Here is a 22,352-nt window from a genome sequence, read left to right as displayed (position 1 = left end):
TTAGGTAACTAAAGCACTTTGGTATGTTTGGGAAAAGGTTGTGGTGTCAGTGAACAATCGATAAATTAACACATGCTCTTGTGCTTTAATTCACTTTTGATTTCAATATTCAACACATACCACAATCATACCCAGCTCTAAACCAAGTGCTGTGAGTGAATAAACATAATCATAAACATGTTCAATTATGATTAAGTTGATATGAATGAACAAATTAAAAACATGTTGTTGATGAATGTTTTGCTGATACAGGTGAAATATCTGGGGGTATTTATTTATAATAGTTGGGGGTTTGATGATATTGTATTTGGCCCTTTTTTTGCAGGGTTCTCATTTCCAAACCAAGATTGTTAGAAACAAAGACAGTTTTTAAGCTGTAAATATACTTAACCCTCATTTTATAGCTAACTACAGCTGATAAAATCTGCTGACAACATCTGCAATTTCACCTGGCAATATATATGGTTCCTCACTAAAAATGAGAAGGCTGCTTGTGTCTACAAGAGACTCAGGGATTGGTGAACTAACACATTACTAGTTATGGGTGTCATTTAGCCAATTTATTCCAAAGAGTTTAACAGCATACAAGTTAATGTATACCACAATAAAGATATTTAACCCTCCTGTTGTCCTCAAGTCAATTAAGGAAAGGAGGAAGGAAGGAAAGGAGGGAGGAAGAAGGAAGGGAGGAAGAAGGAAAGAAAGGAGGAAGGAAGGGAGGAAGGAAAGGAAAGACGGAAGGGAGGAAGGAAAGGAAGGGAGGAAAGAAAGGAAAGAAGGAAGGGAGGAAGGAAAGGAAGGAAGGAAGGAAGGAAGGAAGAAAGGACAGAGGAAAAGAAAGAAGGAAGGGAGGAAGGTAGGAAGGAGGGAAGGAGGAAAGAAGGAAGGAAGGAAGGGAGGAAAGAAGGACAAAGGAAGGGAGGAAGGAGGGAGGGAGGGAGAAAGGAAAAGAGGAAGGGAGGAAGGAAGGAAAGAAGGACAGAGGAAAGAAGGAAGGGAGGAAAGAGAGAGGAAGGGAAGAAAGAGAGAAGGAGGGAGAGAGGAAAGAAGGAACAGTCAAAACAGACGGGGTCAATTTGACCCGGGAGGACGAAACAAAGGTTAAACAATGTCATAAATCAATTGTTTCTCTGTTTACCTCCCAGTGTAGCTGACAACAGGAAGTGAGTCCCATACTTCCTGATCAGATTGTCAGTGATCATCTGGGTGGTGGGTCTGCGGCCCAGGAGTCGAATGTTCCTGATGAACTCAGAAGTCAGAGGTAACGGAGACTCCAAAAAATCTCTCCTTTCCACAGCCAAGTTGTTCACTTTCCATCTCCCAAACTCCCTGGACAGAATCAGGGAAAAGAGAAAAAGTGATGATTAGTAAATATGCCCTGTATTAAGAGTGCAGCTTGGTGAATTGGAGACTTGTAAGGAGAGTGGGAATAACGATTCAGTTAATTAATAAGCTGATTAACGGAAAATGAATTCAAACGTTGATAATTAAGCAATTATTTAGTCATTTATCAAGTAAAAGTTCAACACACGTGCTGGTTCCAGCCACTTAAATGTGATATGTGCTGCTTTGACTCATTGTTATATCATTGCAAACCAAATGAATCTTTGCACTGATGAGTAAACTACAAAATAAATTTGAAAATGTCACTTTGGATTCTGGGAAATTCTGATTACCATATATTAACTACACGTTTATTTAACTGACAAAATAAAAGGTTTAATTGTGAAAATAATAGTTAATTGCAGTCCTTGAAGGGAAGACTGTAGATGGAAATACCTATTCTCAGCATCATCTATCACAATATCATATAGCTACATCATTTGTCTGAAGCTCTGTATGTGGAATAAATGATTAGGAGCGACAGACAGAGAGGGAGAGAGAAAGAGAGAGAGTAGCGAATATAATTCATTCTGTCACTATGTGCTTTTGCAATGTAAGGAATCCTTCGACCATGCCGATACGGCCTGAACTGAAGTGAAAGTGAATTGATGGAGAGAGAAAGAGAAGATGAAGGAAAAAAAGAAAAAAAAGCTAGCGAGAGGACAGGCAGGAAGAGAAAAAAATCTATACAAGAACCTGGTATCATTTGGAACGATGTTTGTCACCTGGGACGGAAATCTGCTCTGAGTACACAGCTGACAGATGTTTTCCTTAATAGCCACATAATGACAAAGACATACTTTGAAATGAATAAAGTACAAGGTGGTACAAGAAATAGCCCCACAGCTCAAATAGAGAATGTATTCTGTAATGAAAGAGGAAACAAAGTAGGAGCAAAAACATCTTGAAAATGGTGAAAGCATCCTGAACAAAAGACATTGTCAGCCTTTGTTGCCTTTTCATGTACTTCTGCCCCTCTCTGACAACTAATATGTCTGACCTCGTTGATGAGTGCAGCTTATATGCTGCATTTATCCCTAATGCTTCATTGAAGAGAATCTGTCTGGACCTGTTCATATTTGATTACATGTGACAGACTTTAAGATAATCAATGACGGATGTGAAGGTAGCACCGAGGGAGCAGAGAAGAAGACTCCTACAAAGCATTGTATACTATAATAAGCAGAACTTTCTTCCTGCCTATCTCCCTCTTTCAGCTTTTATACGCTACTGTGACTTTCTTCTTTCATGTAAAAACCTGGCACACATACATTATAAAAAAAAAAAAAAATAGATATGTCAAAGGCAGCATGGTAAGCTGAACGGCAGCAACAAACCCAATGATACGGATGCTCAATCAATAAAGACCAACCTGGCATCCTGTGTGCATGTTTCCCAATATTTTTGTGAACATTTGCCCAAGGCACAGCTTTTTGAACTGCTATCACACTCCACAGTGCCTCCACTCATATACAATGTTATTCTACTACCAAAAAGGTATTTAATGGAAGATTTCCATGTGAAGTGTCCTCCACAGATACTTTGTACTCTTTCATTTGCAGTTTTACACTTGACTTAACAGAGAGAGGACATCACAAATTCAAATGAGGAATATGTGTTTGTTTGACGATTGGCAAAACAATACTGATCTCAGGCTGGAAATACTTTTTTTTTTTTTTAGAACAGAGGTGTGCATGACATCATTCATCTGAATAGCTCTGCAAAGTCAAGTAAGTCATCTAAGAGTGAATTATTGCTTTACAATCACAATATAATGGATTTTGATGAAATGGAAATTGTTCCTTCTTATCTGTAATTGTGATCTGGAACAAGACTAATCATATGCATCTAAATTGATCCTGTATTTATCTCCTCTAGTCAATATACAGTTGCACTTATGACAGCTGGAGCTAGAATTCAGAGTGTTTTGCAGCTACATTGATAGCAGAAGGTAACTCATTTTATCATTTAGGTTTTGATCCAAGACACTAATCACTGAAAAGCTATGAAGGAGCCTCGTGAGTGTGAAGTTAATAACCAAAGAAGCAAAACCAGAGATAAAACTAAATCAGCAAATTCTGTAGCTTCCTGGAGGCTGAGCTGTGAGGTCTGACATAAAGTTGAGATCACTCCTATAGCCCTGATAGTGCAGCTAAAAAACGACGCATTATGAAAATGACTGAAAAGCTGGTTCCACCTATACACAAGCCTGTTGTATAGACTCTGCATCTCTTTGCTAACACATAACCTAAATTGTGTGTCTATGAATCCAAGCTTCCAAACACACACACAAGCACAATTGCAGCACATGTTCCCTCCCTGTGAGCTGCATTGCCAGGCAGTTCAGCTCAGTTCCTCCCAAAAGAAAAATTCAACTAATTTCGATGAAAGTGTTGCCACTTGCCCCGAGCAAAGTAAAGGCTCTGACCACTGCTAACCTGCTGTCATATGAAATTGGATAAAATAACTAAGGGCTAAACTCCATATGACAACGTCAGCAGCGGATCAAAAATGCAAGGTCAGAACAGCTTGCTTTACAGAAAATATACTGTTAAGAAAAGGCACTGTGCTCAGGAATACAAAATCTCTACTTCTGCTTTTGGGATTAAAAGGTCTCACAAAATCAATTTTCTCAACCAGCTTTGTACTGGAAGTGATCCTTCGTAAATACAGAACTACCTGACACTACCTGCATTATAGCAGTTTGTGAAATAGTCACGAAATTCAATCTATAGATGTGTGTACGTGGATATAAATATTCAAATTATGCCTGCACCATATGTTCAGGCTATTTTTTGTTTTGTTTTTCTGTCAGTTGGGACTCCAGAGGACAGAAGCTGATTCATTTTTTTAACTATAGCTGCTTACAGTACTCAACATTTAATCACAAGATTTAATGCTTGTTTTTATTTCTTTATATCAATCTCAACAGTCCACTTCAGTCCAGTGGGTGGACCAGAGGACCTGCTGCCAGGAAGTATTTTTCTTACTGTCAGTTCCCTTGTTAAGATTATACTTTAAATATATTCTCTACATTTCTCAACACAAAAACACGAAACAGTCCTTGGTAACTGAACAATATGATAAGTTTTTATTATTATTGCAATCCGTTTGAAACAATTCACCTTCTATTCTGAGAAATCAAATTGTTAACTTTGAATAGCGGAAGGCTACATTACGCATAATCCTCAGCCAATGTTGCTATGGAGATCTTCTTTGTTACTCATTACAAAACTTTCATTTTCTATCTATCTACAGTTTACTTCAACTACTGAATCTATTCCAAACTGATTAAGACAGTGTATGTGTGTGTGTGTGTGTGTGTGTGTGTGTGTGTGTGTGTGTGTGTGTGTGTGTGTGTGTGTGTGTGTGTGTGTGTGTGTGTGTGTGTGTGATGGACTGCCTCCTTTACACACAACAGAGATAGTGGTGTTTGGATTCTGATAGACGTACTTTCGGCCGACTGGCAGCAATTTGAAATGAAATGCAGCCCATCCACAGCAGACAACCCAAAACAGAAGCTGAATGGACCAAATCTGCCCCCCTTCCCTGACCCTAACCCTAAACCTAACCTGTCTTGCCCTAAATTTCATCAAATCTTGTGAAAAGGCAGGCAGGCTAATTACAGCTGTGATACCTGTCTGTGACTTCATAATTGTCATTTAATTCATTACCATGCACATTTGTAATGGAGGTTAAGTGCTCGCAAAGATTAAATACAATCTCCTCCCTGGTGTAATATCAGGATTTTACTTTCTTTTTTTTTTTTTTTTTTTTTTTTTTACATCAAACACAGTTCTGTTCTTCAAACAGCATGTTAATTTTGCCAGTAGATATTTAATTAGTTCTAGTTACAAACACTAAAATAGGTTATTTCTCTGTAGGTGGATTTTCTAAAGTGTTAAGCTGATTCTTTTGCCTCTACATCAGGGTTTCACATTAAAGCCGACCCACACATCAATAAATTGCCTTTATCAACATTTGAGTTATTGTTACTCCCTCGCACTGTTGCTTAAACAATAGAAGAGCTGTGCTTTAAGAAACCTTTAAGGAGAAAACATCCCACAGATATATGTGTCCTTTATGCCTCTAAAAATGCTACTTTCATATATTTCTATACAATATATGAACATAACTCACTCTAATGTAAAACACCTTAACCTTCAAATTGACCTCGTCTGTTCTGACTGTTCCTTCCTTCCTTCCTTCCTTCCTTCCTTTCTTCCTTCCTTCCTTCTTTTCTTCCTCCCTCCTTTCCTTCTTTATTTCCTTTACTCCCTTCCTTCCTCCCTCCTTTCCTCTGTCCTTCCTTCCTTCCTTCCTTCCTTTCCTCCTTTCTTCTTCCCTCCTTTTCTTCCTTTTTCCTCCCTCCCTTCCTTCCTTCTTCCTCCTTTCCTTCCTTCCACCGTCCTTTCCATCTTCCTTTCCTTTCCTTTCCTCCCTTCCTTTCTTCCTCCCTCCTTTCCTTCTTTCTTTCCTTTCCTCCCTTCCTTTCTTCCTCCCTTCCTCCCTTCTTTCTTTCCTTCCTTCCTCCCTCTTGTTCTTCCTTTCTTCCTTCCTTTCCTCCCTTCTTCTTCCCTCCTTTCCTTCCTTCTTCATCCCTCCCTTCCTTCCTTCTTCCTCCTTTCCTTCCTTCCTCCCTCCCTCCTTTCCTTCCTCCCTTCCTTCCTTCTTCCTCCTTTCCTTCCTTCCTCCCTCCCTCCTTTCCTTCCTCCCTTCCTTCCTTCCTCCCTTCCTTCCTTTACTCAGGGACAACAGGAGAGTTAAACAATGTAGATGCCCAATCTAGTGGGCCAATTTAGTAGCTTAAAATTAATTGAGACCCATGTTTTCCTAAACAGAATCGAACCGAATGTGAGAAAAGTCGTATTAGTTTTAGTAAATGTGAATTCTCACTTTTATGCTTACAATGAGAAGAAAGGAATGAGAAATAATGTTCCTCAAATAGCCTTCAGTCTTTACATTTTTTTTAAGGGGCAACATCCCTTTCTTATGAACATGAAAACCACAGAGGAGCCATATGTATAAATATGATCAATTGTCTTGACTGACACATTATTTTTTGTCAGGTTTCTTTAGGTGGCAGGAAATAAACATTCAGTAAATATAAATGAACTGCATTGTCCAATCACTCAAATGTTGCACTTTTCTATCTGCAAACTAAAAGCTTGACTGCTGTAATCAGAACGGGTTGAACAACCTTGGCTCCTGGTGATGGATGGGCAGAGTGTGGCCTTTTGAAAGGGTATATATCACATTAAACCAGGAGTAATGAGGAAAGCTCGAACACCCAGATGTTTGAATGATACAAAGTATAAATCCAACAGAATACAAAAACTGCCGCACACAAAAAGTTATAACGAGCGGGTGGGGAGAAGATTTGCAATGCATATCAATTTCAGTTTTTTATTATTTCATCACAAAACAAGACACTGATTCACACAATATAAAGCGGAAACTGTAGGCAGAGTGTGGGAAGCAAACATAATGATGTTAAATGGATATGTGGTACCAGTTGACCTTTTTGCTGACACTGTAGTATTCAGACAAAGCCTTTGACTAATATCTTGCTCAGATATACTGTATCCAGTGTAGCTATTAATCTTCGCCTCATTTCATGCCATACAAATAAATGACCTCTACAAATGGGACACTGTGTCTCTGGAGTTCCACTTTGCAGCGTGAAAGCACTAGTTCAAAGCCACAGCACGTTCTGTTGAAAAAAGAGGAATACACGAGGAAAGAGGGAAGGAGTGAGAGCAAGAGAGAGTGAGGGGGCAGAGAACAGGTATAGAAGGAGTATTCGCAAATCCCCACTGTCGTTCATTTCTTCAGTTATCATTGACTGTGATAAGCTAGCCCCGTCTTATCTTAAACCTGGGATAGGCCAAATGGTTGGTCCTGCAGGGAGAGGAGGAAATGAAATGGGTTTCACCATGGAGCTGATTTTAGGGGTTGCAATCCTCCCTACAACCAACTAAGTCATTATTATTATCATCAAATTTCACCGCTCCTTTCCGGTGAGGTACATCAGTTTCATCAGTTTAACTCTTTGGATGCTATCATAGCCAAGTTTTGTGAGTTGTTACATAAACTCTAAATTCAAAGAGATCTTTTTTTTCTGAGCTGGCTCATTATATCTGTGCATCTGTAAATGCACTCAAGTACAGTACTTAAGTAGAGTTTTGATGTACTTGGATATTTCTATTTTATGTTACTTTATAAATGTCTTTTTTACTCTTATTACCAATGGTTTCCAATCTGTTTTGGCTTGAGGTAACAGAATTTCTAGTGTGTAGTTGGGATCACTTGTCAAAAAAAGGATTCCCCCTGGATATTTAAATAATTGTTTGAGGTCCAAAACGGTCAAATTATCCAATAATATTTGACCAAAAAAGGATAGATTAAAAAAAAGTCCAAGATATGAATAAACATTTCAATACAAAACTTTTCCCAACTTTCATTAGACAGATAGAGAGATAGATAGATAATGCACATTGCATAATCATACATCACATATCAGAAAAGGAGTTTAGCTGCAGACCAGCTAACTGGCTTGCTGCCTATGTTTAAGCAAGCATTTAATAATATTTAACGAGTGTAGTGAATTTTCTGCAATTAAATGATATTTATAATGAAATCCACTCAAAAAAAAAAGAATCACATGCTTTATTGAAGTGCAATTCTGTTCAGAACACAGCCAAATACATTATATGAATATGGCAGCTGCCCCTTGGCAATGTTTACTGTGGACAGGTGGCTAAGGCGGAAGGCCCACATTGTGTTAGCATTGTAAGCAATGGGTATGCTCTCCACTGAATAACCAAAACACACACATACAAACACACCCTCACACTGTACACACAAATCCACAAAGACACAGACCCGCTTTCCTTTCATTTACAGGGCTCGTTGAAAATTCTTTCAAATTCAATCAGTAAGAAAGGCAGGAAATTGAGTAGAGGGATAACATGGTGAATTCATTACTCCATCATTGCTGAGGTAGCTCACTCTGTAACTAGAAGCACAGATTCTGGTAATTCATCTTCTCCTGTCATTGAGCATTTATTAGGATTTAGCAGAGACTACACACGAGGAAGACCAGAGTAGAAAATAATATTGTCATTTTCAATCACCTCTGCCCTGCTTTCTGCGCACAGCCAAGTGCCTCTCACCCAAAGAGAAACTGTCAAGAATTATCATGTGTAGCAAACACAAGCTTAAGACTTATCTGTCCATGTAGCAGTTATTGGATCTGAGCAATGGCCACCACACACTGTATTGATGTGACTTTCTCCTCAGCAACACAACTTGTGGTATTGAGCATAAAAAAGGTGCTTATGTTTTAATGTTCTTTTATTTTGTTAATTGCTTTGGCTGACTGGCAAAATGACTGTGTGAATCTATAAAGGCAAAAAAAGCAGTTTAAGTTGTTTTAACTCTAAAGCTGTATCATAAAATTCTCAGTAATTTAAAGATTCCTTTTTTAAATTTTTTAACACGACATTAAAGGATAAAATTAAAACAAAGAAGAAAAGAAAAGAAGCAGATAGAAATGAGACTAAGAAGACAAATCATAATGAAGCTTTCCTCCTCTTTTTTTCACACTTTTATGATCTTATTGAATCAAACTTCAGGGAGACAGGGAAATTGCAGAGTTTAGTTGCCTCTAGGGTTTATAAATTGAATAAAAGTGAGAACAAAAGTAAAAACTGAGCAATTAATGGCGCTGAATAATCTCTTATGTCTTCCAAGATAAGGAAGTGCTAAAAGGCCGATATTTTTTTAATGATATTTTTTTTTTACACAACGTCTGAGAAACAGTGTCTTAAAGGTGAAGAACTATAAATTATTACAATTCTCTCACCATCCCATTGAACGGAAAGAGCGACTCGGAGTTGCTAAAAACCTCTGAGGGGAATATCAGGAGAGACGAGACAGAGAACATCAGTAAGAATGTAGCAGTGGGATGTTGAGAAGCATCGCTGAGGGAGTCTGCTCTAAAACACTCACCTCAACCCTCTTTAGAGCACCTGCAGACTCCCCTGTGGTTTAGGAAAATCTGCTGTTGTTCATTGTACTTGAAGTAGCTCTTATATCAAACAGTAAGCTGCTTTCTTTTGATCAACTTAAACACAATGGGTGGGCTCATCCTACCTGCTCCGGGTTTGCAGAATAAACTAATCGTAGATAATGATAATAATCCCTTGCGCTAATTTATTATTTGTTAATGCAAAGTGATGCTTGCTGACATATTCAAACTGTCTGAGCTATAATCCTCAACAGTATTTGTTATTGGCTGTCCTTCATTTTAAGTATACAGCAATTACTTACTGTTGGTTTTACAATCTGTGTTGACAGCAGCTTCAACAACTGTGCTGTGGAGGAATAACTGTCTGAATCTAGTTAAAGTTGAGACCACGCTGTAATGTCTGTCCATATACTGCTGATGTTGTTTTATACTTTTGAATGTCTGCAGTATTTCATTCTCGGTGACATGAGGTTCGTGACTTCTTTCAAATCTGACCATAAAATGATATTCCTGCAGAGAAACAGCTATGGTCAGCTTGAATTTATGAATTACAATGGATTCCAACAGTGACATGTTTTCACGCTGAAGAAGAAAAATATGATTATATCCAAAGAAACATCTCAGACCACTGCTAAGTTTAAGTAATATTGTCATGTTGTATTTACTTTACTGTATAACTATCTCTGTTTTATTGTATCATTTTGCAGCTTGTATCAAACATATTCATTTTCTGCAGAAATACTTTACACTCATATCTGTTCTTTACTTAAATAATAAGTAAATAATAAATAACACATTTCCAAATTTTAGCAATTTTAATCTCTCTTAGTCGTCTTAACATGTAAATGAGTTTCAATATCTTCTGTTCTTTCTTTCTTTTCATTGGGGTAATCTACATATGCTATTTATTGGGCCCATGCCCTTCAGAGGGGCTTGACTGGTCTGGCATGGTCTAAAATAATTGAGCACAGTCATTCTTAGTTGGTCATGATTAAGTCACAATATTTATTGACTCCTGATGCAATATTTTTTATTTGCTTTATGTCTGTTTGACATTGTGTGGGTATTTTTGTGGTAGTTTGTTTTTGTTGTCTATCCACTTTTTATTTTTTTTTATTTTTATCTATTCATTTTTTAAAATTGATTTTATTTACTTATTTATTATTATTATTATTATTATTATTATTATTATTATTATTATTATCATTATTATTTATTTGTATTTTATTTTATTATTATTATTATTATTATTTGTACTTATTTTATTTTATTTTATTTTATCTTTTTCATCTAATTTATTCTTGGTTATTGGTATGTTTTTTTTGGTGTCTAGAAGTTTGTGAAGAAAAAGTTTATACCTTGTTTCTGTGTATTAAATCTTAAAATTAATAAAAAAATAAATGAAAAAAAATACATAATGCTATTCAAAAGCAACAGCACAAATAGCTATGTATAGTAGATGTTTTCATGACAAACATACAGCACAATTCCCAATAAAGCTCAGTGTTTCATAAGCAGAAATTCAATATAACTGCTTGAGAATGAGTTGCTGTTTTTCTGTGTGAAGTTCTGACAGATTAAATGTAGGTGGCTGAGCTGGAAATGCATTTACATAAACTGATAATCACTCAGGTTGGTATACAGTAAATGCATCAGCAGACTGGGCATTAACAAAAGTTGTTTAATTAGAGGAGACGTAAGAAGATTCATGCCAGAGAGATCACATTATTCCAAACTATATTTTAACCAGACTTATTGCTCCACAGATCACTGCTTACCCAACAACAACTTGAGGAATCATAAACTAAATCTGTGTTTCTACTACACAACATTCACTTTCTTTCTTCTGAATTTTCTTTAATCCTCTTTTTTTTCTTTTCTAGTGAAATGCACAAATGCTCCAAAAATACAGATAGTTTTGTCTCTTTTAGAGCTTGTATTGAACCTCAATGCTTTCAGAGAACCAAAGTGTTGATTCTTTTGTCTGCAGTATAAAGTCCTGAACACTATCAGTGAGAGTTGGTATTGAAGATTTGGTCAAATTCTCAGTGTTGAATAAATAAAAAAAAATGTTACAAACTTTGTATTTTATTAAGGCAAAGTTTGTGTAGCAGCTTGAGGCGTTTGGCATATTATGTTTGAAGAGAAAACCATCTACCCTCAACTTTAAGTAAGAAAAAAGCATGTTTTTGTATCATAATGGCACCAGTATCAAAAAATGATTTTTCAACCCTAACCTCTCTAGCTTTCTGTTATTCAAATGAAACATGTTGAAAAGGAGGCACCAGTCTTTAGTTGAACCTGCTAGCAGCTCAGACACATTTTCAACATTACTTTGCTTTTTTTTCAAGAAATAAAGTTTTTGAACCATTGGCACATCACACTCCCATCTTGTTGGTACAGATAGGTTTGGGTTTGATATGGAAATTTAAGGTTGTCTGTTAATCAGTAGTAACATAGCTGGAAAGTTTGGCAGTTTGGAGACTACTGCAGTGTGCCAATTTTCTTTAACAACCCCTACTGATTTTTTTAGCGCCATTTCCAGCTATGAGCTCCAAAAATCATCCCCAACAACCCCACCAACACTGGCACTGAGAGCTATTATTTGCCAAAACAGAAAAAAAAACAGAAGCTAACCTACAGCTGTATTCCTCCTGTCTTCATCAGATTCGTTCCTGAAATTGAATGGGACTGAATCCAAGTGAATTCAATTTAGGAAGATTTACAGGCTATTTACTTTTTAGGTTAGTTTTTCCTTTTAATATCATCACTATTAATCATTGCCGCATTGTGGTAATCTAGAGGGCCTCAAACACAACCTTGCAGATGACAGAAGCCTCCCAGGGGATTCTGTGATAATGCAGAGTAATAAGTACTAAGAGCTCACTAATCACTTGGCCACATGATAAGACTATTAATCTTGCCGCCCATGCAGCTCAGCTCCAACAGACCACTGCCTTTTGCCAGAGAAGGAAATATTAAAAAGCTCTAATGCGGCAACTGATCACCGAAGCCATAAAGCATCCTTGCAGCGATCTGTAGATGTCAAGAACCCTGTCCGTCTATTTCCAGGAGCCTGGTCAACATTCTCCTAAATGACGATGGATATGATTCATGACAAAATCATAACTAATTTGATCACAGGCCAATATCTCAGACACTGTGACTGCCATGACAGATTGTCATTTTCCCCCAGTGCTCATCAACATGTTCACGTTGACCATCTGATCAGGTGGCTCCCTGAGGGGTTTGGAAGGTGGAAGAATGTGATATGCAACCGGCTGATATCAACATGCCTGCGTGTAATACATCATGAGTCCTTCTAGGCATGTGCCAGGTATCTGTGAGAAACCTTCCCTGCATGACAACACTGAGCAAATAATGCACTTCTACTGCCAACCAGACAGCCAGAAATAAGGTTTTCATAAACCGTATTGTCCACTGTGTGCAATAATATTGGAAATGTTGTTATGTTGCAGTTTCACCCATTCTTCATTTTGATGTCACAATAAAAAAGCAAATGTGCTAGCAATAAAAATCCTGTGCAGCTGCAGCAGAACTGTTACAGTAACCTTATCACATGTTATAAGGATAACATGTCCTTGGAATGACTTTGTGCTCCACCATAATTTGTTCCTTAACCACCATCATATTACAACAGATGTACAGTTTGCAGAATAATTCAACCGAAAAAAAGATGAAAGTTCACTCCCTTCATTTAATTCAACCTAACCAGATTTAGCTGCAGTATATTTCATTGCAAGCAGTATGATTTTCCCTACAGTGTTTTAAGGGTCAAATAAGGACTTGTACAATTTTTAGGTGAGCTTGAGGTTGCTGAAATTTCAGATTCACATTACTGACTATGCCTAATCTACATTTTCTCTTATTACACATCCCAAAATATGCAACAGCTTACCTCTAATAGGTTGTGATGCCTGCAGCCAATATGCGGTATTAATAAAAACATAGAGTTCTTTCTTCCAACATCCTGTATGAAAAACCTCTATATCTTTACCCCCAAACCAACTCTAAGACCACACAGAGTGAAAGTAATGTTGGTGAATTATAGCAGATAATATTTGCACAATGGACAGCCATTTTGTTGCTGTGGTTTTTAACACTGCTGTCTTAGGACTGTGTTAGCTATATTTAGAATAATAGCCAAACATATGTGTAAATACCTCATGTAAATATGATGCTAATTCATTCTGGAATGCAAAATGATAGGTTATAATTTCTAACTAATAAGATATAGCTTGTTAATTAATGAGCTTTAGAGGTGATGTTTGGTTTTAACAGGAGCAGACCAAGACATTTCCCATTTCTAGTCTTTATGCTAATTTAGGCTAACTAGCTGCAGACTGGAGCTCCATAATCAACATACAAACATATTGATCTTCTTCTCACTGTTATCAAGAAATCCCAAAATGATTCTTAAACTATTATTTTAAGAGGCACTGTTCATTTTTCTCCTGTTTTACCTGTGTATTCATGATTTAACTGCTGGTACAACCCATCAGCTTTTGGTTCTGAAGCCGTGACTCACCTGTATATCTTGTATCTGGTGGAGAAGCCTTGGCGGTTCTTCTCCACAAAGTCAATGTACTCAGGGGAGTGGTGGAAGGGCCCCTTATCAGACAGGAGCCAGTCCAGGGGGCCCCCAGGCTTGTCATTTGGGAGGCTGGCTGTTGCTGCTGACGCTGTTACCGCCGACCGCAAACACACCCAGCAGTGAAGGCTGAGGCTGATGACGCCCCATAGAGCCATCAGAGATGGAGGGAGCGAGAGAGGGATGAGGGTGGTGGTGGTGGTGGTGGTAGGGGGGTTGGGTGGGGTTCAACAGCCAAAGCCACTCTTCGTTAGCTGGCTCCTCCACTGGGATGACCGGGGGACCTGCATCACCTCAACGCCCCCCGAGCACCTGAAGAATAACACAAACACACAGGACACTATAATTAATATAGACTGATCTGTTTATTTACATACATTTGTATTTATTGAAATGTGGTGATATCTGTACATGTAGAGCCCCAGAGGAAAAGCTGTTATTCAGTCCAGTAAAAAATGAGAAGCTTCACTTTACATCCAGACAAACTAACACAACAGCTACAAGTGTTACATTTCATCTTTGAGGCCAACAATTATCTTCCAGAGGGAATTATATCATATCAAAATGCTGCTGAGAATTAAGAGCCAGTGGTGAATCACCAAAGAGCTGCACAGATCAGTTATCAGATCATGTTCCCCCCAGGATGACAATGCAGGTCTGAGATGACCGGCTGGTCTCACCCCGCCAGCAGCTCCTCACATCTCTCAAAATGCCAAAGCAGATCTGCAAACCACCGTTATTTGGATAGACTGACCACATACTGGGAATCTACATGGTTACTTTCTTGTCTGAAAAAAATATTGATACTTAATAAGTTGCAACAGGTGCAATGCACTTTGTGTTCTGGGGAGAAAGGCTGGTCTGTTGTGCTGGCTCTCTGTCTATATAGAATAGAATAGAATAGAATGGAATGGAATGGAATGGAATGGAATGGAATGGAATGGAATGGAATGGAATGGAATGGAATGGAATAGAATAGAATAGAATAGAATAGAATAGAATAGAATAGAATAGAATGGAATGGAATGGAATGGAATGGAATGGAATGGAATGGAATGGAATAGAATAGAATAGAATAGAATAGAATAGAATAGAATAGAATAGAATAGAATGGAATAGAATAGAATAGAATAGAATAGAATAGATCAGATCTACATTTTATTGTTCACAATGATGGGAGATTGTCTTTGGATCACCAATAACAGACACACAGTATACAGAAATGACAAACACCATTGAATCCATAAATTACATAAAATATGTAAGGTATACAGTAGAAATACAAGTGCATAACAATTCCTGTACTGTATACATATTGATCATTTGCAAGGGTTTAAAATATTAATTACACTTGGGATAAAAGACATATTCCTGCACACAAATTAACCAAATGTGGGAATTAATTGTATCTTGTGTATGTGTAAAAGCATGCTGAACACACACAGAACAGAATAAAAACAAGTCAGGCAACAAACGTACGTCCATGAGTTTGATGCGTGGGTGCATGATGGGAGGCTTCCACACCAGGGATGCTACAATATGAACTAATACAAACTACTGACAGCAGGATGACTCCAATAAGAACTGTCAACATTTGTCCACCTTCAATTCAATTTAATCAAAAACAAGAAATACTGTTAGTGGTCATTCTCTAAAATTAAACATCACAAGAAATAGTGATTTTACACCATTAAATAACTCTTTTAGTGGACTTTTTTCTCCTAGAGTTATGCATGTTGTAATTTAGTGATGATTTGTAAGAAAATAACTGACAGATTGAGTAATAATGAAAAACCATATAAATGTTGACACTGAAATTGGTTTTCAACTCTCTTATTGGTTAAATGGACTGTGATTTGCTGGCATTTTTTCTTTTAAAAAGAGAAGGAGATAACCATTTGGTCTCCTTTTTAAAAACAGTATTTCATTTGGACTCATCGCTCCCTGAGAGTTGGGATTTTCACACGACACAAGAATTTCATTTTGGGTAAAAAGAGAAAAAGTTTCTGTAATTTAAATAAATATTCAGAGGTAAAAAGTTTTCCACATACTGTAGTACACATGCTTTGAACTGGTAGAAGTTACGATTCTAATTGTGAATTCATCCCTTTAACTTCAGCAATAATTGCTATGCTGCTGTTTTCTAAATTATACTTATCATACTATAACACTTGTTTCACACCATGGCAGATCTATTATAAGTTATACTCAAATGCAAATCAATGAAGACAAGCCCTCAAACACACACACACACACACACACAGACACACTTTTGTTCCTGAAATAAAGTCTTAGTTTCTGTGTTTTTATCAGACTACCTGCTGTTCAGACTGTTGTCCAGGGCTCACATTAGTCTGTATTACCATCTCAAGCTTTGTCAATCATTTCCCCCGCAGTGGCACACCGTCGTGCTGTGCATTTGTGTGTATGTGTGTGTGTGTGTGTGTGTGTGCGCGTTGAGGTGTAGGGGGATTTGAGTCCCATTACAGTATTCTGATGACAATCTGTCAAGTTAACTCAGCCATATGACCGTGTGTGTGTGTGTGTATGTGTGTGTGTGTGTGTGTGTGTGTGTGTGTGTGGGTGGGTGGGTGTGTGATCGCATGTGTGTGAGTTTCAAAAATCACTGCTCTCGGACAACACAGCAGACAGCATGGGAAGAACACACAACAGCTGGGGGCGGATAGAAAGACCAAAAACAGATTTAATCGGTGATATTCGAAACTATTACGCAAGAGACAGAGATAAGGGTTAATTATTGGAAGTTAAGCATGCAGGAGGAGTTCAATTTTGCGGTTTTAATAAGATGAGCTGGCAATTTGGAAATTGATTTCAGTCTGACATTGCTGTCATCTCTCCTCTGACTCTGCCTATTTGACCCCAGTGTGTGTGGGAGAATGTGTCCATGCATATCTTTATGGGTTAGTGTGCTATTAATTAAAAAAATGGATTATCTTGCCAATAAGGGCATTTTATATGTTCTCACTTTGATTTTCTGTTTTTTTGTTTCTCTGTTTAGTTTAGTTTTTTCTCAGCATCTATTTCTTGAGCTGACACTTGCATATTTACTGCTGTTTTTAAGTACTTTGGAGCAAACACAAGTTAAATATCCAGTCTGTCAGTACAAGCCTTAAGTCAAGTCACAAGTTAGCTAATTGCAAGTCTTTCAAGTATTTTTAGAATATTTTCCTTTCAAAGTTCTGTAGTGTTTTTTGTTTTTGTTTTTTCATGGTGAAAACAAAACATTTGAGTGTCAAGTTTGACTAGAGATTCAATATTTTTGGCTGTCAAGTCTCGTATTAAATCAAATCATTAGTGCAGCAAGTATCAAGTAAAGTCCAAATCAGGTCAAAAATCCTAATAAACATCCACAATAATTTATTCCTGAGAGGCTGAAAGCAGCAGATGATACTTTGGAGGTAGGTATAATATGATTTGGATTTGGTATCCAAACCCCCCCCCCCCCCCCCCAAATCACTTGTTATTATAGCAAAACACAAATGGGCACACATCAAAAACAGTGTGTTGCATTCAGGCGGGGAGTTCGGGTCCTCTGAAATGAAGCCAACAAGGAAGTAACTTAGAACTGCATTCTATCAAAATGCCACCAGGGGGCGACCGTTTTGGTGTCAAAAGGACTTCCGTCTCAATACAAGTCAATGGAAAGAATTCACCAACTTCTCACTTGAGCCCACATGGCCCCGCCTCATGACCATATAAGTAGAATCCGTGTTTTTATTTTTCCCGGCATGCACCTGAAATTTTCAAGATGGCGCTGCCTAGATTCAAAACTATTGGCTTCCGAGCAGCAGTCTAAAAAACAATTTGTGATGTCACGGATGTTACGTCCATTTCTTTTATACAGTCTATGGCTGCATTAGTAAAAATGCAAGAAACAAAGGGGGAGAAAAGCTTGATTTAGATGAGAAACTGAACAGAGAGTGGCCAATGAGAAGCTGGAAAAGACCATTTCTTAAGAATGAGGTGAACTTTGGCTAAGCAGTCATTCCTCCCTTCAACCTGATTAAATGAGTTTCTACTTCTCACTCATAGCACTAATTGCTTTTTAGTCCTGATCCCAGTTGTAAGGATCACACCTTTAAAATAATCTAATAGGAGTGGACAGAGATTGTACTAATTATAACATTGTACGTACGCTGTCAACACCAGCTGGCCCATAGTGTGACCGACTCAGTCCAAGTTGGTTTAGACAGTCATTACACCAAATCACACACATATATATGGATTTATAACTCCAATATGTGTCTGTACCTTAAGTCTGCATCATGTCCAAGTCTCCAGTCTCAAGTCTTTGTTGTTTACACATTACATTTGATCTTATGTGTGGCATGAAGCAGGAGGAAGGCATAAATGTGACACAGTTCTGCATAGCACTGCCACTAACAGCCAAATAGGGGCAGGAATAAAGTAACCCAACACTGAAACGGAGCAAATTCTCCCTGATTCTCTTTTAACTTCCTTTGTTGTTGATGCTGTTAAACTGTGAACGAGTCCTTTAGCAATTTCCGTTCTCCTTCCAGCAGTGCTGAATACTTTATTGGTACTGACACAAGAGAGATGTCTGTCTTCTCAGCTTTTCTCTTCTTGCTTCTCCTGCTAACTTCTCTGTTCCAGCTTCTTGAGCATTCCACTTTTTTTCCGTGTATTCCTTTAACTGTGAACAGCTACACAGCAAACGGATGGGCTCTTTGTTGCATGATTTGACAAAAATGTGACACTAAAATGACGGCGTAAGATCATATAGTGGGAGGTTTAACAGTGAATTTCTGTATGATTGTGTAAGACAAGCATGACAATGTGTGTATGCTGTAATAAAACTGGCTCCAAAATAGCTACAATTGCAACTTCTTTTTTTTTTTTTAGCTGAATCAAAAACCTTTAGCCTCTACTTAGACTAAATATTATAGGTGAAACAAGGGGCATGTTGTGTATAGAGTGACCTTGCTCAGAGGGGAGTGTGTAGCGTGTTAATATCAGAATAGAGCACAGAGGTCATATTAAAAGGCCCTTTAATCCAATTGTCCAACAGGCAACTGTCCAAAAAGCTGATGCAGGAAAGCAGGGAAGCAGGGAAGCAGGGAAGGAGAACATTGGGCTCTCTTTACTCTGTGTTGCTCGTTTGCTCTCTTTTCCTTCCTCTATCTTGTCTTTGGTTTGCTGTCTCTCACTTACAACCCACTCTCTTCCTACTCTGAATTCTCAAATATATCTAAATCCCACTTTTGACTCATATCCTCCTTTTTTTCTGACACACTTGCTATGACAGTCCTGTCTGTAAACATTCATTGTTTTCAGACAGGTCTGTGCCAGCCTTATAATCACATTATCGCCCAAACAAAGCCATCCACTAAGCCTTTGTTATCAGTGGCCTGGATGATATCAGATACATGCCATTCCCACTTTACAGGGGCATTATGTCACATTTTCCAACCTTATACAAACACTGCTTTTCATTGAACAATGTTAGCAAATGTTTCTCCTTGAGGCAGGAAGTCCTCAAATAATCTACAAAACAACAAATCAAATGTTGGGTGATATAACTGGAAGATATTTTCAATTCCAGTAGTACGCAAGCACCGGGGCTCCACTGGATCCACTCAAATATGATTTTGCACAACGTGGGCCAGCAATAACCTGGGGCTGTTTGGAACCTCTGTATAAAATGAAAGCTCTGTGTGTTCCTGTGAGGTCCTCTCAAAGGGATTGTGAGGCGAGTGCAAATGATTCGGGGGATAGATTTTCCCACACAAGAATGTAATGAGGACTTGGATTCCCTCAATAGGAAAATGCCAAGAATAATATTGATGAAAGACACATGACATGACATCATATAGCAAATACAGCCTTTACCAATTATTCATGCAGATTTTGCATGTGAGTGACTCATCAGTTTTTGTGGGTTATGAATATTACTCTCATAGCACCAAGGTAATTGCAATTTAGTTCAATTAAAAACTATATGGGCTTTCATAAGCACTCTGTCCTGTTTTTAAAAACATCCGTTATGGAGTCCTCAAGGATTATAAATGGCTCTTTGGTAGAATTGACAGTCAGCATGTGCCCCCATGCAAAATCACCTCAGCCTTGTCATATGATGCTCAATTTATCTTCCATATCTATAAAAAAGAAAAACAACTGCCCAACAAATTTTCACAAGATCACCAATAAAGTTTCTTTGAGTAGAAAGAAAGCACAGGGATTGCAATATATCTTCTAAATGACATTTATGACAAGGTTGTGTTTATTTCTGCAGGGAAGAAATATCAGTTTGTAAGTCTTTTTTTTTTTTTTTTTGTTCTGCCCGTCTGATAGAGAAAGGAGGGTGTTAAACAAATGGCCGTTTGAGTGAAGTACTGCCAATTGTGGATCAAATTCTACAGCGTTTTTACACCCACTGCCCATCATAATGGTGAGCTATATTCAGTAAGCACCACTGAATATCAAATATGTCAGCTGCAAAAATGCTTCAAGTATTCTATGATGACTCCCATTATAATTTAACTCAGGTTTAATATCTTGTTATTACTTGACCAAAAGGCTCTGCAGATAAAAGGCTGATGACGGATGCCATTCACTAGAACTAAAACCTGAAATTCAAGTTCTCTCAGAGTGATTTGAAACATGTTTTTTTTTTACTAAATCCGAACAATTAGTAATGCTAGCCTGGTAGGATTGGATAAAAGGGAGATTTTGGACTCATCTTTCTACTTGCAAAGAGCACTGTAGAAATCATTCACAGTCATTTAACCAACACTATCACTAGAAAAGATCCTCTCTATTGGATGATTTTGCAAAAAAAATAAAAAACTGCAGATAATGTTCAAGAACAATGATTTTAAGCATTAAAAACCTACATTTTAAGATGATATGATCAACTAGGAAAAAATGTTGTTGCAGTTTTAAAAAAGAGATTAAAAAGTTTTGTTTTTATCTCCTGACACCAGAATCCGACAAATACAATTGACCTGTATTAGAACTTTAGTACTTTACACACCCATCCACCACCCAAAACTCCACAACCTTACTTTCAACTTTTCTACATAAAGGCCACACTACTTCCTGCATTGTAGATTAGTCCAATGATTTATTTGTTCATCTAATCTTTCAGCAGCAAATATCTAACAGCATACATCTAATCTATGTGGCAAAATGTTTAGCCTTCGTGTCGTCCTCATGTCTGTTTTGACTGTTCCTTCCTTCCTTCCTTCCTTCCATCTGTACTCCCTCCCTCCTTCTCTCTTTCTTTCCTCCCTTCCTTCTTTCTTTCCTTCCTCCCTTCCTCTTTTCCTTTCTCCCTCCCTCCTACCTTCCTTCCTTCTTCCGTCCTTCCTTCCTTCTTCCCTTCGTCCTTCCTTCCTTCTTTTCCTTCTTTCCTTCCTCCCGCCTTTCCTTCCTTCCTTTCTTCGTTCCCTTCCTCATTCCTCCCTTCTTTCCTTCCTTCCTTCCTTCCTTCCTTCCTCCCTCCTTTCCTTCCTTCTGCCCTTCCTCCCTTCCTTCCTCCTTTCCTTTCTTCTTCCTCCCTCCTTTCCTTTCTTCTTCCTCCCTCCTTTCCTTTCTTCTTCCTCCCTTCCTTCCTTGACTCAAAGACAACAGGAGCATTAGTTTATTTTATTGTTGTCATGTCAGTCAGTCATTTGTCTGTTTTAATACTTAAATTCTTGAAAGCTCATCCACAACAGGTCCAATTAGGCATTTAAAAGGATTTGAAAGGAGAATGTGTGGATTCAGATTCCTCGTAGATGAATCACACAATCATGAAATGTATCTCTGTTCTTTGTTCTTTAGATTATTGTGTTACTCCTTTGAGAAAAGAACAAAAACTACTTTCCACAGTGAAAACATAACTTCAGATTGAAAAACAGGAAACCTATGTTAGTGCACCACCAGTCAAGCAAAAAGAACGACACACTCATAACTTACTTGTATCTAAATGTAAAAAAATATTCTTCCCTGAGGCAAGATGTTAAAAAAAGTCAATGAAACGATAAGACAGTGAAGACATTTTTCATCACAAAGACTACTGGTGGTTACATTAAGGAATGACGTGCACAGTGTCGGCTTGGCATGTCCTCCAGCTATTTGGAACCTGTGTTAAATGACTATACTGTTTGTTTTTTAATCAAGAAAGAATGGGACATAAAATAGGCACATGCAGACTTTAGAAAAAAATATAATGTTTGCAAATCTGTCATTTATTATTGCAATGTTATGATTTCATAGAAACCATGATTGCAGATAGTCTTGAGCTTGTTCGAAATGATGTGATTGACTCACAGGCTCCTTGAGTTAAATTAAGTAAATTGC

At 37.8% G+C, this 22,352-nt stretch overlaps 1 protein-coding gene across 1 annotated transcript in view; it reads right to left on the bottom strand.

The window, feature by feature from the left end:
- brinp3a.2 (bone morphogenetic protein/retinoic acid inducible neural-specific 3a, tandem duplicate 2) overlaps positions 1–14,212 on the bottom strand; it is a 33,067-nt gene extending 18,855 nt beyond the window's left edge. The window contains exons 1-2 of the mRNA XM_053322158.1: positions 13,965–14,212; positions 1,139–1,329 (exon numbers count right to left, since the gene is read on the bottom strand). Of these exons, the coding sequence (XP_053178133.1) occupies positions 1,139–1,329; positions 13,965–14,185 (412 nt within the window). The 5' untranslated portion in view covers positions 14,186–14,212. The remainder of the gene's footprint in view (positions 1–1,138; positions 1,330–13,964) is intronic.
- Between the last annotated feature and the right edge of the window lie 8,140 nt (positions 14,213–22,352).

Source organism: Scomber japonicus, chromosome 7 (genome assembly GCF_027409825.1).
Source record: "Scomber japonicus isolate fScoJap1 chromosome 7, fScoJap1.pri, whole genome shotgun sequence".
NCBI lineage: Eukaryota > Metazoa > Chordata > Actinopteri > Scombriformes > Scombridae > Scomber > Scomber japonicus.
Note: the sequence above shows the minus strand (reverse complement) of the source record. Positions and strands in the feature narration are given on the sequence as shown.